At 44.0% G+C, this 19,292-nt stretch overlaps 2 protein-coding genes and 1 pseudogene across 2 annotated transcripts in view; 1 reads left to right on the top strand and 2 right to left on the bottom strand.

The window, feature by feature from the left end:
• The window catches only part of LOC132766020 (zinc finger protein 850-like), a 64,560-nt pseudogene extending 52,452 nt beyond the window's left edge, over positions 1–12,108 (bottom strand).
• LOC132765774 (zinc finger protein 850-like) overlaps positions 1–19,292 on the top strand; it is a 1,095,673-nt gene that overhangs the window by 229,099 nt on the left and 847,282 nt on the right. The gene's annotated exons all lie outside the window — the stretch shown is intronic.
• Positions 2,561–6,514, bottom strand: LOC132767879 (zinc finger protein 726-like). Its single transcript, XM_067465412.1, has 2 exons — positions 6,317–6,514; positions 2,561–3,949 (listed from the first exon to the last, which is right to left on the bottom strand). Exons 1-2 carry the CDS (start codon positions 6,420–6,422, stop codon positions 2,727–2,729), a joined length of 1,329 nt encoding a protein of 442 aa, XP_067321513.1. The 5' UTR covers positions 6,423–6,514; the 3' UTR covers positions 2,561–2,726.

Below are 19,292 nucleotides of genomic sequence, written 5' to 3'. Positions count from 1 at the left end.
ACTATTCTTTGAAAGCATTGGGACTGTGGCACAGCTGGCTGGGAGTCAGCTGCATCAAGATCACTACTGACCAAAAGGTCATGAGTTCGAAGCCAGCCCGAGTCGGAGTGAGCTTCCGACCAATTTGCGTAGCTTGCTGTCGACCTTTGCAGCCCGAAAGACAGTTGCATCTGTCAAGTAGGAAATTTAGTTACCGCATATGTGGGGAGGCTAATATTACTAATTTACGATGCCATAAAAATCTCCAGCAAGCATGCAAAGAATGAGGAAGTACTTCAGCAGTGTCACAAATGGATGGTGAAGTGACAGCTCCCCTGGTGGCAAGAATATCCTCATCAAAAGCTGGAAAGTTAAATAGCCTTTGTGTGCCTATATATGTTGTGTGTCTATGGCATTGAATGTTTGCCATGTATATGTACATTGTAATCCACCCTGAGTCCTCTGCGGGGTGAGAAGGGCGGAATATAAATCTATATAAATAAAAATGTAATGTTCGTTTGTGGGATTAAGAGAACTCAACAATCATTGGACAAATTGACACCAAATTTGGACACAAAACACCTAACAACCCAATGTATGTCCTTCGCTTTAAAAAAATTGATTTTGTAATTTGGGAGTTGTAGTTGCTGGGATTTATAGTACACCTGCAATCAAAGAGTACTCTGGACTCCACCAATGATGGAATTGAACCAATCTTGGGACACAGGACTCGCATGATCAACAGAAAATACTAGAAGGGTTTGGTGGGCATTCACTTTGAGTTTGGGAGTTGTAGTTCACCTACATCCAGACAGCACTTTGGACTCAAACAATGACGGATTTGAACCAAACTTGGCACGAATACTCCATATGCCCAAATATAAACACAGATGGAGTTTGGGGGAAATAAGACGTTGACATTTGGGAGTTGTAATTTCTGGGATTTATAGTTCACCCACAATCAAAGAGTATGCTGAACCTCACCAACCACAGAATTGGGGCAAACGTCCCACACAGAACCACCATACTTAAGGCTATCCAGTCCAACTCCCTTCATCAGGGCAAGAAAACGTAATCAAAGCCCTCCTGATGAAGAACCATCCAGCCATTGATATAGATATATATGTTTCACACACAGAGAGAGATATAGTATCATCAATTTGAAAGGGACCCGTAAAGAAGGACGATTATATGTCGCATGTTCCAGAGGAGGCAAACCAGACAATTTCCACATCAACACTGACATAGAAACAGCAAGAAATACTGTCTACCCACAAGTATAAAGGAATTACATATATTCGAAACCATTACTTTATTTTCCAGATCACCAGACTGGGCCACAGCAACGCGTAGCATGGGGATGGCTAGTACAGTAAATAAAATAAATACTATAAATAAATAAATATACCACCAATAAAAATAAATAATGTTTAATTCTGCTGCCACCATACAATGTAAAGGAATAAATCCGTCAAGTGAGGGCGTTTTAAATATCTTTTCCACCTTTTCTGTTCCTTTAAAGTAGAGGTTAGAAAGCGAGAGAGACTTTGCTTAAAGTAAAACAGTTGGTTTATTCCTATCCTTTTTGTAACAAAAGTGTGATGGTTTCAGAAGTATAAATGCTTGGTGGTTACAAATGAGGTAAATATTCTTTTATGAAGACGTTACCAAAGGTTTCAGCGTGACTTTCATTCAAGCCTTTCCTCTTTCTTAAAAGGCTTTTAATACTAACACATGAAAACAGGTTTCTAACAGTCTTTGACCTCATGTGGAACTTCTTGAATGATCCTGTTTGAAATCAGGTGAGATGGGTGGCCAGAGAAGCAAAAGAATTCTCCAGAACAGTCCCAAATCAAACAAAGCAAAAAACCTAAACAGAATTCAAAACAATGAAGATAATTCTCTAAGAAAAGAGTCCAAAAGTCAAGCCAAGTGTTACTGGAAGCCAAAGGAATAACACATATTCATCGGAAAATGTTGAATGTATAGTCTACAGAACCAACATGTCCAAAACCTGCAACTTGCCTGTTGCAAATAAATAATAATAATAATGATAATAATAATAATAATAATAATAATGTATTGTCAAAGGCTTTCATGACTGGAATCACTGGGTTGTCGTAGGTTTTTCGGGCTGTATGGTCATGTTCTAGAAGCATTCTCTCCTGACATTTCACCTGCATCTATGGCAGGCATCTTCACAACCTCTGAGGATGCCTGCCATAGCTGCAGGCGAAACGTCAGGAGAGAATACTTCTAGAACATGCCCATACAAACCAAAAAACCTACAATGACCAAATAATAATAATAATAATAATAATAATCTTTATTTATATCCTGCCCTTCTACAGACAGGACTAGGGATGCCTCATAGAAGATAAGTCACAGTACAAACCAAAACAAAAATTAAAAAAGTTAATAAATAACCTACAATATCAAAACCATAGCAAATTAAAAATAACAATATCATAATAAAATATACAATTAATTTTTTTGCTGGATTATATTGTACAGCAGGGCAAAATATTCCAGCCAATTTCAGCCAGTTCACCATCATGATAAGTGATAACACATTTTTTTATTTTTGTTACAGCTCTTGGATGATGTCTCTCCTGTATGTAGTCTGTGATGGTTCAAAAGGTATGAATCCCAAACAAAACATTTCTCACACACTTGGCCTGTATGAATTCTCTGGTGTTTTTAAGGGATGAAGTCTGAGTAAAACATTTCCCATACTTATGGCCATTTTATCCTTTCTTTCCTGGGTGTAGTTTTCTGTGCCTCATCAATTGTGAAGTGTAAGCAAAACACTTCCCACACTCCTGGCACTGGTATGGCTTCTCTCCTGTGTGGAGTCTTTTGTGGCTAATCAAGTATGCACCATCAGCAAAACATTTCCCACACTCTTGGCATTTGAATGGCTTCTCTCCTGTGTGGAGTCTTTGGTGGCTCAACAAGTTTGAACTGTTAGTAAAACCTTTCCCACACTCCTGGCATTGGTATGGCTTCTCTCCTGTGTGGACTCTTTTGTGCTTCACCATGTTTGAAACATCAGCAAAATATTTCCCACACTCCTGGCATTGGAATGGCTTCTCTCCTGTGTGGAGTCTTTTGTGTCTCACCAATTCTGAACTGGAAGCAAAACATTTCCCACACTCCTGGCATTGGTGTGGCTTCTCTCCTGTGTGGAGTCTTTTGTGTCTTGCCAAGTCTGAATTGTAAGCAAAACATTTCTCACACTCCTGGCATTGGTATGGCTTCTCTCCTGTGTGGAGTCTTTTATGGCTCACCAAGTCCGAACTGTCAACAAAATATTTCCCACACTCCTGACATTGGTATGGCTTCTCTCCTGTGTGGAGCCTTTTGTGCCTCACCAAGACTGAACTGTAAGCAAAACATTTTCCACAGTCCTGGCATTGGTATGGCTTCTCTCCTGTGTGGAGTCTTTTGTGCCTCACCAAGTCTGAACTGGAAGCAAAACATTTCCCACACTCCTGGCATTGGTGTGGCTTCTCTCCTGCATGGTATCTTTTGTGGCTCATCAATTGTGAGCTGTCAGCAAAAGATTTCCCACACTCCTGGCATCTGTATGGTTCCTGTCCTGTGTGTAATTCCTTATGTGTGTAATCCAAGTGTGAACTCTGGATAAAAGAGTTCCCACACATCCGGCTTATGAAATCCTCAGTTTCTGCAAAGATTTCCTCTTGGCTCAGATGTGGCAATTTATAACCAGCAATGCATTTTGCCGATTCTTTCCATTTACAATGGCTTTCTTCAGCATGGAGTGTCTTATGAAGAAGAAGTGCTACATCTTGGGTAAAACACTGCCCACATAATTTGCATTTGTAGGGCCTTTCTCTGGCAGAATCTCCATCTTCTCTGAGGGTTTGCTGGTGTCTAGGAAGGCCCCCATTGTGTCCCAAATACTCCCTGAATTTGGTGCATACATTGCTCTTCTTCCAGCTATCTGCTGCAAACAAGAGGGAGAGAAACAATTATTCCTCAGCACGAGTGATAAAAGAAATGGGACAAGAAGTGGATTTATTTGTTTACTGTAGTTTTAGCCCGCTCAATCTCAAACGCGAGGGTGACTCAGAGCGGCTTCCAATTTGGCAATAATTTAGTGCCGCATTAAAAAATAACAACAAACGAAATACGAAATGCATTTGGGTGAGAAGGACTGAACGAAAAGCGACCTCAATTGGACTATCCGCTTGGATTACGCTCATGGATTATGTGTCTAACTCTTAATATATTGTTCTTAAACATTTTAATTCTTTTTATGTACTTTTTAGTTCTGTTTTAATATTTATTTAAGTATACATTGTGTTTTGGGGCATGAAATTGTTGCCTGTACATAAAGCAGCCTTGTGTCCCCTCCGGAATTAGAAAGGCGAGGTAGAAATGTTGTAAATAAATAGATAAATAGAAATGTTCCTTATAACAAGATAGACATGGAGGTAGAGAAGATATAAATGCTGTTTTCTCCCCATCCCTTGGTTAGTAAGGACAGACACTGTTTGACTGCCTGGAGCCTCTAAGGCAGAGATAAGGTAAATATGCTCCAGAGGCTCCCTGTTGCTCAGCCCAGCATGGTATTTTCTTCTGTCTCCTTCTTTCTGGGGGAATGGATGCCTTTTCCCTTCAGATTCAAATGCTTGCCTTTTTCTCTAGCTTAAGACGTTACCTTGCTACCACCCATTTCACAATCCTTCCCTCCTTTTTACTTCTCTCTCCCAACCTCCAGTTCTCTCTCCCCATGTTCAGTTAAGGCTGGATTTTCTACTCCAACGTAGAAGGTCCCATATCTTATTTCGTAGTGCTGCAGAGATGGTTACAGTTTTACCATCAACTACTGAAATGGGACTGGTGTTGGAGGAAAGTTTTGAGAGTGCCTTGGACTGCGAGAAGATCCAACCAGTCCATACTTCAGGAAATAAAGCCCGACTGCTCATTGGAGGGAAGGATAGTAGAGGCCAAGATGAAGTATTTTGGTCACATCATGAGAAGACAGGAAAGCTTGGAGAAGACAATGATGCTGGGGAAAGTGGAAGGAAAAATGAAGAGGGGCCGACCAAGGGCAATATGGATGGATGGCATCCTTGAAGTGACTGGCTTGACCTTGAAGGTGCTGGGGGTGGTGACGGCTGACAGGGAGCTCTAGCGTGGGCCGGTCCATGAGGTCACGAAGAGTTGGAAGCGACTGAACGAATGAACAACGAAACTGAATGGGACTCTTGCAGGTCTTTGAAATGTTATTTCCAAAGGAATTGGTTTGCCTGACAAAGCTGGGAAGATACAAGATAGTGACTGTAAAGAGAAAGAGAAGAACAATGATGAAGGCAGAGAAGGGAGAAAAAAGAGGAAGGTCTGCAGGACTCAGCCAGATATAGTGGCAACCTACCATGAATTCAACTCTTACTATTTGAAAGAGAGGGGCATAGTGTTTGGGTTTTGCTGTATGCCTCTCCCAGTGCACAAAAAACCCGAGCTCCAATCATTCTCAAGCACAGAACACAGAACGCGTTATATTACAAGTCAGCATCTTGTGAATGATTGAGGCTGGAGGCTGTTTGTGTGCCGGGAGAGGCAGCGTACAAAGAGAGCTCAGCTTCAGACATGCAGACGCTAGCCTGCCTGGTTGGGAGGAAAAACAAGTTACCATCTTGCGAGAATGACTGAGGCAAAGAGCTTAGCCTTCAGACGCTAGCCTGCCTGGTTGGGAGGAAAAACAAGTTACCATCTTGCGAGAATGACTGAGGCAAAGAGCTTAGCCTTCAGACGCTAGCCTGCCTGGTTGGGAGGAAAAACTAAGTTGAATACCACACCGATAATAAGATGTATAGTTGCATCTGCTTATCTGAAGCCAGGGAAGTTTGAACTTTTTGATGATCCATTCTCCAGTCTCTCTCTCCAGCCAATCTGCTTCCTTCCTCTCCCTCTCTCTCTCTCTCACACCCACACTCATACACACACACACACACACACACACACAGAGAGAGAGAGAGAGAGAGAGAGAGAGAGAGATAGTGTGACTGATCTGGAGTGATTACTCTTGATTACTCTTCTAGGGAGCCCTGTTGCTGCGAAGGAGTGTGGTACGCTTGTAACTTGGCTCCAGTTATGGAAGCCTTCCCACTGTAGTCAGGATTGGTGCCAGCATCACTGTGACTCAGGCACCAAGTCAATCTTACACTATGTCCTATATTTCTAAAATAAGCCCTGCCTTGAGAACTCTCAGAGATTGTGATGAGTTAGGATCCTGCTCCCACCAGAGAGCTGCTGACTGGAATACTGCATTCTGAAATAGAAATCCCCATCAGTGAGGGAGCCTTACCAAGAGAGTCCACCATCCTATGAATCTCCTCCATGATCTGCCCGTGCAAGGCTTTCTGATCAGGATTCAGGAGAGCCCACTCCTCCAGGGAGAAATGGACAGCCATGTCCTCAAAGGCAATTGGGCCCTGCTGGAAAAAGAACACATTTCCTTCTCACATCAGGGCTACCAAGAAAAATAATTACAAGAAAACCTTTAAATTAGATTTACATTCCTGTTGGTTGCTTGAAGGGAAAGGGCTACGGCCTTCATACCACATTTCTAAGCTTTGTAGAGATATCCGGTTAGTCACAGTCACAACCATTTCTCAACTGATATTTAGAATCAGAAATGGAATCTGGACATGTTCCAACTTTTATTGTGGTGCCCAGAATGGGACACAGTGTTATTCCAGGTCAGGTCTCACAAAAGCTTCCCTTAATCAAGACACTATATTCCTTTGGATGCAGCCCAAAACTGCATAATCTTTTAAGCTGCTGCACCATATCCCACTGGAGCATTGCAGCGCACCCAAATACCTGGGAGTCACTCTGGACTGTGCTCTGACCTACAAGAAGCACTGCCTGAATATCAAGCAAAAAGTGAGTGCAAGAAACAATATCATATGAAATCTGACTGGCACAACCTGGGGATCACAACCAAACACAGCTATGCTACTCTACTGCTGAGTATGCATGCCCAGTGTGGAACACATCTCACCATGCTAAAACAGTGGATGTGGCTCTTAATGAGACATGCCGCATTATCGCAGGGTGTCTGCACCCTACACCACTGGAGAAATTACACTGTTTAGCCAGTATTGCACCACCTGACATCCACCAGGAAGTAGCAGCCAATAGTGAAAGGACCAAGGCAGTGACATCTCCAGCTCATCCAGTTTGGATATCAGCCAGCAAGTCAATGACTTAAATCAAGAAATAGTTTTCTAAGATCTACAGAGATACTCGCTGGAACACTGCAGCAAGCAAGAGTCAAAAAGTGGCAGGCTCAAACCCAGAACCTCAACCAATGGCTGCTACCAAATGAGAGATTCCCTCCTCGGCACACAGAAGACTGGGCGACTTGGAAGGCGCTGAACAGACTGCGCTCTGGCACCACGAGATGCAGAGCCAACCTTCAGAAATGGGGCTACAAAGTGGAATCCACGACATGCGAGTGTGGAGAAGAGCAAACCACTGACCACCGCTGCAATGCACCCTGAGCCCTGCCACATGCACAATGGAGGACCTTCTTATAGTAGCACCAGAGGCACTCCAAGTGGCCAGCTACTGGTCAAAGGACATTTAATCAACTACCAAGCTTGCAAACTTTGTGTTTTGTCTGTTTGTTTGTTAAAAATGTAATACAACTGTTTGGTTGCTCCTGACAAGATAAATATATACCACATCGTTGGCTCATGTTCAACTTGTGGCCTACTAACACTCTTCATGATGCTCTTCATGTGAACTGTTGTTGAGGCATATGTCAACCACCCTGTATCTGTGCATTGCATTTTTCTCCACCCTCAGTGTAGTAAAGGTAAAGGTTTCCCTTGACATTAAGTCCTATGTACTATCCTACATTTATTCTTGTTGAAATTCATGCGATTCTTTTTGGCCCAGCTCTCAAACATGTGAATGTCATTTTGAATTCGGATCCTGTCTTCTAGAATATTAACTATCCCTGCTAATTTGGTCTCATCTGAAAATCCGATATGCATGTTGAACAGTACTGAGCCCAGGACAGAACCCGGCGGCACTCCACCAGTCACTTCTTTCCAGAATGGAGAGGAACCATTGGTGAGCATCCTTTGCGCTCACCACCTAACAGTAGTATTATCTAGCTCACTTATTACTAGTTGTTTGTAAGATCATGGGAGGTCAAGCTGACTAGATGGTAATTGTTGGGGGTCCTCTTTTTTGTTCATTCTTAAGGATAGAGACAACTTTTGCCTCCTCCAGTTTGCTGTGACTTCTCCCGTTCTCCAAGAATTCTCAAAGATTATTGCCAGTGGTTCTGACATTTCTTCTGTGAGTTCCTTCGAGTCTTGGATGTAGTTCCTGTGGCCCTGGAGACTTGAATTCATTTAGAGTGGCCAGATATTCCTGGATGACCTCTTTACCTATTTTGGGTTGCATTTCCCCTATTACCTTACCTGCTCCATCTTGCTCAAGTAGAATACTGATTCCCTTTTGGGAGAAGACTCAGGCAATGTTCTACCTTTTTCCAATTCTCTGTTAGCATTTTACCACCTTCTCCAGGCAGAGACCCTACTGTTTCCTCGTTTTTCCTTCTTCTACTGACACAACCAAAGAACCGCTTTTTTGTTGTTTTCAAACTCTCTGGCAAGCCTGAGCTCCTTTTCTGCTTTAGCTTCTCAAACCTTTCCCTGAATTATGCTGGTTAGTCGTTGGAATTCTTTTTTGGTGGTTTCCCTCCTTTTCCATTTCTTGTACATGTTCCTTTTAAATCTTAGCTCAGTTGAAAGTTTTGAGCATTCTTTAGATTTCTCTTACTTTTTCCCCTCTTGTTGGTACTGTTTGCAATTGTGACTTCAGAATATCACTTTTAAGAAACTCACATTCAATCTTTTCTGTTTCAAGAGATGTTTGATGATGAAGCCTGGAAGAAATTACACCCAGGCAGCTCCCTTCCTCCTCTCCCAGGAACCCTTCTGCTTACCTGAGTCACTTCCACTCCATCACAAAGCAGAAGAAACGATTGAGGATTCGGCAACGAAATCATTCCAGCCCCTGGGAGAGAGAGAGAGCGAGCAAGGGGTGGAAAGCTGATCACATTAACATGTCCCAGAGGTTACAATTACAGTCTATAAAGAAACCAATGAGGAAATGACCCTATGAACACAGGAGCCTTCTCCAGCCCAGGAATATTTAAAGTTTTGGAGTTTTGGACTGTTTTATCCCATTCAGTGCTATGATTGATACTGGGCTTGGTATTTCAATTGACTAAAATTATTCTTTGTTGTCTGTTTGTCTTGCAGCTGAATTTCCTGGCTCATTTTAGCTTTGGGTTTCACCTGGGAATATTTTATACTCCAACCCAACAGTATGCAATTTTTTTTTGTTGTGTCAGGAGCGACTTGAGGCACTGCAAGTTGTTTCTAGTGTGAGAGAATTGGCCGTCTGTAAGGACGTTGCCCAGGGGGTGCCGATGTTTTGATGTGTTACCATCCTTGTGGGAGGCTTCTCTCATGTCCCCGCACGAGGAGCTGGAGCTGAAAGAGGGAGCTCATCCGCACTCTCCCCGGATTCGAACCTGCGACCTGCCGGTCTTCAGTCCTGCCGGCACAGGGGTTTAACCCACTGCGCCACAGGGGGATCCATTATGCAAATGTAGAAGTATAACAATAAAGAAAACTCAAAATCACACTGAAATTGCACTTTTTGCAACCAAATGTCTGTCTATAAACTCATCTTAAGACCATCCTTGGATGTATGCCTTCTCTAGCTCAAACTGATTGTGGCTGTGCTGCAATCCCCCAAAGGGGAATTTGCAATGGTATAAAACACCAAAACTCCTTACCCTCCAAGGCTGCAGCCCCATCTCCTTCCTGCTTGAGCTCCTTCTGCTGGAGGCTCTGGGTGGTTCCTGGTGGAGGTTTCTCAGATTCAGAGACATCAGGGAGGACTTCAATGCTGTTATTCTGGGCCTGAAACAGCAAAACAATTCCCTAAGAAATATAGAGGTTAAAAAAGGATTTCCCCCCAAATATGCAGAAACTGCATTCTGAGATATATTTTGTTTCCATCCTGACCTTCCCCAGAAAAGCGAAAACATGGCTTTTTGAACAAGCCTTTTGGAACCTAGTGAAATAGACAAACACAGAACTATGTGAAATCAAATACTGGAACGGCTTAAACTATGTTTTTGGACGACGAGGCTAATAGTGAAGGTAGTGGTTTTATACGTTTTTAAAGGTTTTATGTATGTGTTCTACAATTTTGTTTTAAATGTTTATTGTAATTTTACATTGTTTTAATGGCATCAAATAGCTACCTATGTTGTAAAGCCACCTTGAGTCACCTTTGGGTTCGAGAAAGACAGGATAGAAATATCTATTTAAATAAAAATGTGTTGTTCGTTTGTGGGATTAACATAACTCAAAAACCACTGGGCAAGTTGACACCAAATTTGGACACAATACACCTATCAGGCCAAAGAGTGACCATCCCTCATACAAACACTGAAAAACACAGCGGAAGGGACTTAAAAGCCAAAAGAAACCAAGAGGGAATGCTCTCACTTGTCCTTCCTGCTTCTCGTCCTCTTCCCGACTCAGGAGGAAGCCTTCCGCCAGGGCCACCGCCTGGGAAGAGGTCTCTGCCCCACACTCTCGGACCCAGCTCCCCATCTCTGGGGGCAGGATGCTCAGGAACTGCTCCAGGATCACCAGGTCCAGCATCTCCGCCTTGGTGTGTTGCTCTGGCTTCAGCCACTGGCGGCAGAGAGCGTGGAGGCGGCTGCAAACCTCTCTGGGTCCCTCGCCCTCTCGGACGAAAGACTGCCTGAAGCGCTGGCACTGGATGTGCGCATCCAGGAATGTCTGTGTAGTCCTTTTCCAGGATTCCCCACTGCTTCCGGGGGGTGTGCCTGCTTCAGGTCCAGGTAAGTTGAGTCTCTCCATGTTGGAACCACTCATTGATGAAGAAGCAAACTGGATGCAAGACGCTTTTCCTCCCTCTTCTCTGAAGAGAAAGAAATCCCTTAACATCCTCTGCTCCAAAATTCCCAGCCAACAATCACATTTACTCTGTGAAAAAAAAAGGCAGAATTAGACAACAGGCTTCAAGATGCTTTTTCTTGGAGATTATAAACCAAGCCCTTTATTTATTTTGGAGCCAGGTAATGCTGAGCCCTCCTTCTACTTGGGCCTCTGCTTCTCCAGCCTCCAGGCCCACCTGGCCTCCCATTGAGCTCCCATTCAGTCCCAACCCACACTGAATCACCCCAGGATTGCTTCAGCTGATGCCTTGATTACACAGCAAAACAACAGAGAGGAAACAATTTGGGACATCTAATCGCCTCTCAACAAAAGATTGCCCCAAGCACTGCCGGGCCATCAAATGCTAATCAAGGTGGTCAGTTGAAACATTCACACCTTGCTCCAGCAGACAAGAGTCCTTTGTCCCACCCTGGTCATTCCACCGATATATAAACCCTTTTCCCTAGTTCCAACAGAACTCACTACCTCTGAGGATGCTTGCCATAGATGCAGGCGAAACGTCTGGAGAGAATGCCTCTAGACCATGGCCATATAACCCGAAAAAACCTACAACAACCCAGAACCAAGAGACTTTGAAACAAGAAACAAAAATCAATGTAAGGATCCCCCATTTGAGAAGTGACACCCTCGCAGTCTGTTGTGCTGACCCCCAATATCCCCTCTGCACCAGGCCCCCTTCTCTCCATGGTGCCCCAGGCTCAAGGCCAGGCTCCATCTCCTTCCAAGGAGGAGAGCTCAGGAAGGGGTTGTTTTCCTTGCTCTTGGTCAGGGTGTGTGTCTCCACCTGGGTCAGGAGGCCAGCCTGGGAGGGAATGAGGCCTGGGCCCACTTTGGCCCTCCCTCCAGGTGTGTTGGGCTTCAGCCCCTCTTTGGCCCTTTGGAGAAGGAATGGGAAGAAGACTCACCAGAAGGAGAGGAAGGAGAAAGAGGAGGAAAAGATGAAGGAAAAGGAGAGGAAGAGAGGAAAGAAATAGGGTAAGAGGAGGAGGAGGAAGAGGAAGGAGAATCCTGCAGGGCCAACTCCCCTCTCCCAGCCAGGCAAGGAAGGGTGAAGGGGAGGGAGTTTGGTTCCTAGAGGGACTGGAAATGCATGTATAAGGAGGCCCACTTCCTTCCTGCCTCTCTGGGAACCACACTCCCTCCCCTTAACCCTTCCCTATTCCTCTCTCCTGAGGAATCTGTATAAGGACCAAGTAGCAAGAGTAAGAACAACAGACTGGTTCAAGATTGGGAAAGGTGTACGTACAGCAGGGTTGTCTACTCTCCACCAACCTATTCAACTTGTATGCAGAACACATCATGCAACGTGCGGCTTGACGAATGCAAGGCTGGGGTGAAAATTGCTGGAAGAAACATTAACAACCTTAGATATGCAGATGACACCACTCTGATGGCCAAAAGCAAGGAGGAGCTGAGGAGCCTTCTAACCAAGGTGAAAGAAGAAGCACAAAAGCTGGGTTGCAGTTAAACATCAGTCGCTTCCGACTCTTCGTGACCTCATGGACCATCCCACACCAGAGCTCCCTGTCGGCTGTCACCTCCCCCAGCTCCTTCAGAGTCAATCCAGTCACTTCAAGGATGCCATTCATCCATCTTGCCCGTGGTTGGCCCCTCTTCCTTTTTCCTTCCATTTTCCCCAACATCATTGTCTTCTCTAAGTTTTCCTTTCTTCTCATGATGTGGCCAACGTACTTCATCTTTGCCTCTCCTATCCTTCCCTCCAATGAGCGGCCGGGCTTTATTTCCTGAAGGATGAACTGGTTGGATCTTCTCTTGGTCCAAGGCACTCTCAACACTTTCCTACACCACCACAGTTCAAAAGCATCTCTCTTCCTCTCTTCCTTCGCTCAGCCTTCCTTCTGGTCCAGCTCTCACATTTGTAGGTGACTACTGGGAATACCATGGCTTTGACTATGCGGATCTTCGTGGCCAGTGTGATGTCTCTACTCTTCACTATTTTATCAAGATTGGACATTGCTCTCCTCCCAAGAAGGAAGTGTCTCCTGATTTCCTGGCTGCACTCTGCGTCTGCAGTCATCTTTGCACCTAGAAATACAAAGTCTGTCACGGCCTCCACGTTTTCTCCCTCTATTTGCCAGTTCTCAATCAAACCGGTTTCCATAATCTTGGGGTTTTTTATGTTTAACTGCAACCCAGCTTTTGCCCTTTCTTCTTTCATCTTGATTAGAAGGCTCCTCAGCTCCTCCTTGCTTTCGGCCATCAAAGTGGTGTCATCTGCATATCTAAGGTTGTTAATGTTTCTTCCAGCAGTTTTTACCCCAGCCTTGCATTCGTCAAGCCCCGCACATCGCATGATGTGTTCTACATACAAGTTGAATAGGTTGGTGAGAGTAGACAACCCTGTTGTACGCTTTTCCTAATCTTGAACCAGTCTGTTGTTCCGTGGTCAGTTCTCACTGTTGCTACTTGGTCCTTGTACAGATTCCTCAGGAGAGAGACAAGGTGGCTTGGTATCCCCAGACCACCAAGAACTTGCCACAATTTATTATGATCCACACAGTCAAAGGCTTTAGAATAGTCAATGAAACAGAAATAGATGTTTTTTCTGGAACTCCCTGCCTTTCTCCATTATCCAGTGGATATTGGCAATATGGTCTTTCGTTCCTCTGCCTTTTCTGAACCCAGCTTGTACATCTGGCAACTCTCTCTCTCCATGTCTTGCTGGAGTCTTCCTTGCAGGATCTTGAGCATTACCTTACTAGCAAGAGAAATAACAGCCACTGTATGAAAGTTTAAGCATTCTTTAGCATTACAATAGTACCCCTGATAACTTGCAACTAGGAAAAGCATTGGAATATTTTCCAAGATAGTTTGCTCAGTACCTAGGTGTGTGCAGCAGACGGAGGCCTCACCAGCGGCAGTAGGAGGCTCTGGTTGGCCCCGGGAGCAGCGAGGAAGGGGACAGGCCCCAGGAGGAAAGCAAAGGTGTTTTGGGGAAGGCAGGAAGGCCAGTGCATTCTCCCGCTGCCTCTTCTCTATGAACACACCTGCCTGCCCACACTTTCCCATATTATTTAGCCAAAAAAGATGTCCCTTTGATTTGCATGAATATATATATATATATATATATATATATAATTTATTTACAGCTTTTATATTCCGCCCTTTTCACCCCGCAGGGGACTCGTACAGTGTACACATATATGGCAAACATTCAATGCCAATTTTTGACATACAAACATATACAGACATACACAGAGGCTATTTAACTTTTTCTGGCCGCCAGGGGAGATGTCGCTTTCATCGTCCATCTGCGATGCTGATGAAGCACTTCCGCATTCCTCACGTTTCCCCGTTGGAATGCTTTGCTGGAGTCTTCTTTATGGCTTCACAAATCAGTTAATTTAGCCTCCCCACACTTTAAGGTGGTACCTTATTTTCCTACTTAACAGATGCAACTGTCTTTCGGGTTGCAGATGTCGACAACAGGCTACACACAATTGGTTGGAAACCCACTCCAACCCGGGCTGGCTTCGAACTCATGACCTTTTGGTCAGAGTGATGTTAATGCAGCTGACACTCAGCCAGCTGTGCCACAATCCTGGTGTAATCCTTTTACTGGTAATTCGATTACCTCAAGCAATTGGAAGTGACTAGCTGGGAAGCTTGTATTAATTATGCAAACACGTTGTTTTTTCACTCTACATTGGCCCTCCAGGTGTTCGGACCTCAACTCCCAGGAATCCCAGTCAGCTTACCGACTGTTAAGAATTGTGGGAGTTGAAGTCCAAAACCACCTGGAGGGCCAAAGTTTGCCTATGCCTGCCTCACACAGACAAACTTATTTCCTTCATGTATAAGATCCAGAGACTTACATTTGGCAAAATAGATCAAATTCTCAGTCTATAACAAAACCAATAATACATAACATGGTTAATTCTAAAATAATGAGATTCATGTTTGTTAACTTAATGTAGATGCCAGCACGCCAACGACTTAAATCTAGACATAGTTTTCTAAGACGTACAGAGACACTCGCTGGAACACCTCAGCGAGCGAGAGTCCAAAAGTGGCAGGCTCAAACCCAGCACCTCAACCAATGGCAAATGAGACTCCCTCCTGGGCACACAGAAGACTGGGCGACTTGGAAGGCATTGAACAGAAATGGGGCTACAAAGTGGAATCCTCGACATGCGAGTGTGGAGAAGAACAAACCACAGACCACCTGGTGCAATGCAACCTGAGCCCTGCCACATGCACCATGAAGGACCTCCTTGCAGCAACACCGGAAGCACTCCAAGTGGCCAGATACTGGTCAAAGGACATTTAACCAGCTACCAAACTCACAAGTTGTGTATTTTTCTGCTTGTTTGCTTTGTTCTGTTAGAAATGTAATATAATAGACTGGCTGCTCTGACACGACAAATAAATAAATACTTAATGTGGATTAAAAGTACTGTATATACTCAAGTATAAGCCTAGTTTTGCTTATAGTGCAAAACTAGGGTATAGTGCAAGAAGCAACAAAAAGTGATCCCCAACTAAGGATGATTCAAACATACCTAATCAAGGATGGCCAAAATATATGCGAAAGGTAGCTCCAATAGCAAAATCTTTTTGGCCGGTTAAAGATCAGTTATGGTGTAGGGATGGGGTTCTGCTAATGGGAGAAAGAATAATCATTCCAGCAAGCCAAAGACAAAATGTACTTGCACAGCTGCATGAGTCCCATCAAGGGATTCAGAGAACTAAAGAAAGAGCAAGACAGTTGATGTACTGGCCCGGCATGTCAAAAGATATTGAGTTGACTGTTGGAAGTTGTTCTGTATGTGCCAGTTTTGCCCCAAATAATCAAAAGGAACCACTTATACCCCATGAGATTCCGGAAGTGCCATGGGGGAAGGTGGGAGTGGATATATTTGAACAGGACAACCATTCCTTTCTGTTGGTGATTGACTATTTTTCAAAATATGCAGAAGTTTTACCTGATAAAACTGCAAGAACAGTCATTGTCAAGCTGAAATCCGTGTTTGCTCGACATGGAACTCCATTAACTGTGGTGAGTGATAATATGCCATTTGCGAGTCAAGAATTTAAGATATTTGCTAAAGAATGGGGATTCGAACAGTGTTTTAGTAGTCCAGGATACCCACAATCAAATGGAATGGCAGAAAGAGCCATTCAGTCCATAAAACAACTTATACACAAAGTAGGAAATGCAGGTGGGGATCTGTATGCAGCATTGTTGGAGTATCGGAATACACCTGTGACAGGATTATCGTACTCCCCTGCGCAGATATTGATGGGCAGAATGTTGAGAAGTAAACTTCCCATAACAACTGACTTATTATGTCCTAGGATTCCTATTAATGTGCGCCAAGATCTACAAAGAGCGCAGGAGAGACAAAAACATTTTTATGATCGAACAGCAAGACCCCTCCAACCATTAAAAGAGGGAGATTTGGTATGGATGCAATCTAATGACCGCAAGGAAAGATGGCTTCCTGCCGTGGTAATAGAAAAATGCAAACAATTTCGGTCATATCTAATAAAGAATCTGGAAGGTCGTGTATATCGGCGTAATAGGCGGCAATTAAAACTACGGAAACAGATACCTGAATCTATCATTCAAAGAAACACAACACATAATGGTTTTAAAGGGGTTTCGGTGAGCAAAAGTGATGCACACGTAACAACAGATAGACAGCCAACATATGTAACATCGTATGGCAGGCCAGTGTTTGAACCTGTAAGGTATACTCCTTAGAAGGATGGTGGTAAAGACCATCTTCAACGGTGGGCTAAGTACTAGTGACCTCTGGCCCCAAAGAAGAAAAGTGTATTTTCTCATCTGTCTAGTTATGTTAATGAAGTTTGTAACGAGTTAATGAGTTATTCCTTGTAATTTTGATATGTATTTTTAATACTGTTATAAAATGTATTCTTTTTAAAATGTGTAGTTATTATGTTGAGAAGGGGAGATGTAGTATAGTGTGCCTTTAAGACACAGCCTTTGGTGGCCACACCTGTAATGTATTTTACTACTGGATGGGTGATAAAAGCTCTCTCTCTGTAGTAAAGGTTGTTGTTATCCCTACTCGTGCTTCGAATAAACATCGTTACCTCAGGAACTCTGCTGGCTGGTGAGTTTGTGACACAAAGAATATTACAATTACGGTCTTTGCCTGGCTTCAAGATGGCGATGACTCTTGCTTTCCTCCAGATTTTGGGGATCTGACAGGATGCAGTGCAGTTGTTCATCAGCTCCATCAGGCAGCACCTTGCTTTTGGACCAAAGTTCTTGATTTGTTCCATCCGTAGATTATCCAGGCCAGCTGCTTTGCCATTTTTACATTTATTGAGAGCCATGTCCAATTCAGTAGATGTAAAGGGTTCATGAAGGTTTTTCTCACTCTCTGGTTGTCTGGCTATTGGTTTCTTTCCTACTTTGGTGGCAAGGTTGGGTTTCCCATTCTTCAAGAGTTGGTGTGCTATCTGATCTGCCTTTATGTTGGCATGGGTATTAGTTTGTGAGGGGTCATTGCTCAATCGTCTTAGCAGCCTCCACGCCTTCTGGCTGCTCCTGCCCATGTCGACCTCAGTGATCAGCTTGATCCACTTTGTTAATGAATGGCAACCAATGATTCAACATCTTAATGTAAAATTAAACTAAAAATGTACATGTTGTTGTTGTTCATTCGTTCAGTCGTCTCCGACTCTTCGTGACCTCATGGACCAGCCCACGCCAGAGCTCCCTGTCGGCTGTCACCATCCCCAGCTCCTTCAAGGTCAGTCCAGTCACTTCAAGGATGCCATCCATCCATCTTGCCCTTGGTCGGCCCCTCTTCCTTTTACCTTCCACTTTCCCCAGCATAATTGTCTTCTCTAGGCTTTGCTGTCTCCTCATGATGTGGCCAAAGTACTTCAACTTTGTCTCTAGTCTCCTTCCCTCCAATGAGCAGTCGGGCATTATTTCCTGAAGTATGGACTGGTTGGATCTTCTCGCAGTCCAAGGCACTCTCAGAACTTTCCTCCAACACCACAGTTCAAAAGCATCTCTCTTCCTTCGCTCAGATCCAGCTCTCTCTTCCTTCCCTAAGGTCCAGCTCTCACATCCGTAGGTGACTACAGGGAATACCATGGCTTTGACTAGGTGGATCTTTGTTGCCAGTCTGATGTCTCTACTCTTTACTATTTTATCGAGACTGGACATTGCTCTCCTCCCAAGAAGTAAGCGTCTTCTGATTTCCTGGCCACAGTCTGCATCTGCAGTAATCTTTGCACCTAGAAATACAAAGTCTGTCACGGCCTCCACGGTTTCTCCCTCTATTTTCCAGTTGTCAATCATTCTTGTTGCCATAATCTTGGGTTTTTTGATGTTTAGCTGCAACCCAGCTTTTGCGCTTTCTTCTTTCACCTTGATTAGAAGGCTCCTCAGCTCCTCCTCGCTTTCGGCCATCAGAGTGGTGTCATCTGCATATCTGAGGTTGTTAATGTTTCTTCCAGCAATTTTCACCCCAGCTTTGCATTCATCAAGCCTCGCACATCGCATGATGTGTTCTGCATACAAGTTAAAAAGGTTGGGTGAGAGTATGCAGCCTTGCCGTACGCCTTTCCCAATCTTGAACCAGTCTCTTGTTCCGTGGTCAGTTCTGACTGTTGCTACTTGGTCCTTGTACAGATTCCTCAGGAGAGAGACAAGGTGGCTTGGTATGCCCATCCCACCAAGAACTTGCCACAATTTATGATGATCCACACAGTCAAAAGCTGTAGAAAAGTCAATGAAGCAGAAATACATGTTTTTCTGAAACTCCCTGCCTTTCTCCATTATCCAGCAGATATTGGCAATCTGGTCTCTGGTTCCTCTGCCTTTTCTAAACCCAGCTTGAACATCTGGCAACTCTCGCTCCATGTCTTGCTGGAGTCTTCCTTGCAGGATCTTGAGCATTACCTTACTGGCATGAGAAATAAGGGCCACTGTACGGAAGTTTGAGCAGTCTTTCGCATTTCCCTTTTTTGGTATGGGGAAATAAGTTGATTTTTTCCAGTCTGATGGCCATTCTTATGTTTTCCATATTTCCTGACATATGGCATGCATCCCTTTGACAGCATCCTCTTTTAAGATTTTAAACAGTTCAGCTGGGATCCCGTCGTCTCCTGCTGCCTTGTTGTTAGCAATGCTTCTTAAGGCCCATTCCACCTCACACCTCAGGATGTCTGGTTCTAATTCATTCACCACACCGTCCAAACTATCCTCGATATTATTATCCTTCCTATACAGATCTTCTGTAT

Source organism: Anolis sagrei, chromosome 2 (assembly GCF_037176765.1).
Source record: "Anolis sagrei isolate rAnoSag1 chromosome 2, rAnoSag1.mat, whole genome shotgun sequence".
In the NCBI taxonomy this organism is placed as follows: domain Eukaryota; kingdom Metazoa; phylum Chordata; class Lepidosauria; order Squamata; family Dactyloidae; genus Anolis; species Anolis sagrei.
Note: the sequence above shows the minus strand (reverse complement) of the source record. Positions and strands in the feature narration are given on the sequence as shown.